Source organism: Nannospalax galili, unplaced genomic scaffold (genome assembly GCF_000622305.1).
Source record: "Nannospalax galili isolate Female #2095 unplaced genomic scaffold, S.galili_v1.0 scaffold2610, whole genome shotgun sequence".
NCBI classification, from domain to species: Eukaryota; Metazoa; Chordata; class Mammalia; order Rodentia; family Spalacidae; genus Nannospalax; species Nannospalax galili.
The window spans coordinates 264755-267326 of NW_008328097.1; the positions used below are offsets into that span (position 1 = coordinate 264755).

General features: G+C 44.2%; 1 protein-coding gene across 1 annotated transcript in view; it reads right to left on the minus strand.

The window, feature by feature from the left end:
- Dock8 (dedicator of cytokinesis 8) overlaps nucleotides 1-2572 on the minus strand; it is a gene marked incomplete at its 5' end in the record, with an annotated part of 99460 nt that overhangs the window by 9506 nt on the left and 87382 nt on the right. Inside the window, one exon of the mRNA XM_029554094.1 lies at nucleotides 259-365. Coding sequence (XP_029409954.1) covers nucleotides 259-365 — 107 coding nt within the window. The remainder of the gene's footprint in view (nucleotides 1-258; nucleotides 366-2572) is intronic.

Genomic DNA, 2572 nt, shown 5'->3' on the forward strand with positions numbered 1-2572 from the left:
ATTGCCCTACTGTTTCAGTTCTTAAACTTCAGTGTGCATCAGGGGCAGCTGGCAGGCTTGTTAAACCACACATTGGGGGGCTCCACCCCAGAGTTCTGATCTACTAGCTCTGAGTGGTACCTGAGATACTTTTTATTTTTACTTTTTTTGTTGTGCTGGGCATGGAACCCAGGGTCTTATCCATGTTAGGCGAACACTCCACCACCGAGACATTCCCCCACATCGCTGTGCTCAGATTCCTACTACTTCCCTTCTTACCGCATTATGAATTCCTTAAAGCATAACCTCAGCTTATTGTGATGTCGATAGAACTTTGGATCAGCTGGAATTTCAGCCAAGAACACTTGGGCTACCTCCAGGGGTCCCTGATGGAGAAAGCAGAACACAATAAGGATATTGGAATGAAAATGAAATTACTTGGGAGAGAGAGAATGTTGGAATGGCTCCTTAGTTTGAACATTTAATTTTGTAGTTGGCCTCACTAAAACAGAAAGCCTAGGGAAGTCTTGAATTTTTCGGGAAACTGATTCCTTAGGAGGACTCCAGGTTTTAGAATACTCACTGGTATAGATATATTTTCTCACACTACTGCTGTGGCTGGCTTTCCCTTTGTACAGAAAGGCCATACAACTCTACCAAAGGGGAAATGCCTTGAGTTGCTTCTCTAACGGGAGGATTGCCTCTATCCATCCAATCTCATTTGCCCTAGTGGTGAAAACCATTTTGGGTGAGTGCTGGTTTCAGCCAGAGAAATACATAGCACACAAGGGGGTCTATGACTGTGGTTGTGAATAGTTTTCCATTTTCTTCATCGGTTTGGGACTCACAAAAGCAAAAGCTTCCTAATACCTTTCTAATCTTGGACAAGCAATAGTCATTTGTCTGCTGTCTCTGCTCCCTTGATGGTAAGTGCACTCAGAACATCTACAGGGGATCCCAGATGGAGAAGGGGCTGAGTTGGGAGAGACCATGCTTGCTGAGTTTTTGAGTGTGTAGGTGTGGAGAAGAGTACATCTAGACAGATAGTAGTACAAGGCTTATACATTCCTCCACCTGGGACACTCTTAATTCCATGCTGAGCTAACATGTAATGGTTTTAACAGGTCTGAGAAGAGCCAGCCTTGTCAAAGTGATCCAAGAACCCAGCCCTAAGTCATTCCTGGCGGGCAAGGCCTGGGGCACATGCGGCATACTTGTTAACTGACTCAGGAGACAGATGGTGGAGGCCTTTTCTCTTCTTCCTCTACACAGTCTTAGATTAGTCTCAAGCCTGGCAACCAGCTCTTCCTATGCTGGGCATGAGTCATCTCTCTTCTACAAGACTCCAGTTCTAGGCCACAGTGCCATGTCTGGCCTCAATTGAAGACTATGACAAAATGGTACTCTGTAAACCGGGTCCACTTCTTTCTCTAATTTCTACGTTGGCTTATTAGATGAAGAGGCCTACTTAGATACTGTCTAAACCACTGCACAAATGCTGAGGCTAAGTTTAGGAATACTATATGGGAGTTGACCCCTCATTAGTCCCTAAGAAGAAGGGTGTAGACCTCTTAAAATAATAAGCTCAAGCCGGGCGTGGTGGCATACGCCTTTAATCCCAGCACTTGGGAGGCAGAGGCAGGCAGATCTCCGTGAGTTCAAGGCCAGCCTGGTCTACATAGTGAGTTCCAGGACAGCTGGGGCTACAGGAAGACCCTTTCTCAAAAAGACCCCCCAAAAAAGAAAAAACAACAAAAAAACTTTATTTCTTTTTATTTTATGTGTATGCATGTTTTCCCTGCATGTATATAAGTACACTAGGTGCATGCTTGGTGCCTGTGAAAGCCAGAAGAGGACGTAGAATCCCAATGACCTGGAACTGGAGTTTCTGATGGTTGTTAACCAACAAGTGGCTTCTGAGAACCAAACCCAGGACCTCTGAAAGAGCAGTAAGTGCTCTTAACCTCTGAGCCATCTCTCCAGCCCCAGCCATGGTCTTTTGACCAATACCAGACATGGATTTCCTCTTGTGCCACAGGTCTCAAATCCAGTCCAAAAACAGTTGTATACCCCCATAATCTTTGTGCCACTTTTTCCAGTGTGCAGCACATCTTGCCTTGTGGGTTGATATTGTTGTATTCAGAATTCATTGCTAGTAAAACCATTGATATCTTTTTGCCCTAGCGACCTGCATAGCACCTTCCAGCACTTTGGAAGTTAGCTGGGGGAGAAGTTTGCAGGTTAGACTGGTTTCTCTTGTATTCTGTAAGCAAAGTGTGTGGTGTCTTTAGCAATAGGGTCTTCTATGGTATTATGTTGAACTTACTTTTGTTTTGGCTAGCTCAACTATTCAAGATTCACTACTTATTACATAATGTCTGCATGCATGCATGCAGTGAGCTGAATACTCTATGTTTGCCTAAGTGGTGTCTAGCCTTTTGGCAGGTGACATACATTACTGTCTACAAAGTTGATGCTTAGACTGGGCAATGGAATTACTCCCTCATACACACAAAAATGGGGGAAAATCCTCATGTTTTAATTTTATGATTGTACAATGGGCTGCATTCATATGTCTTCCGTGGATTGGACA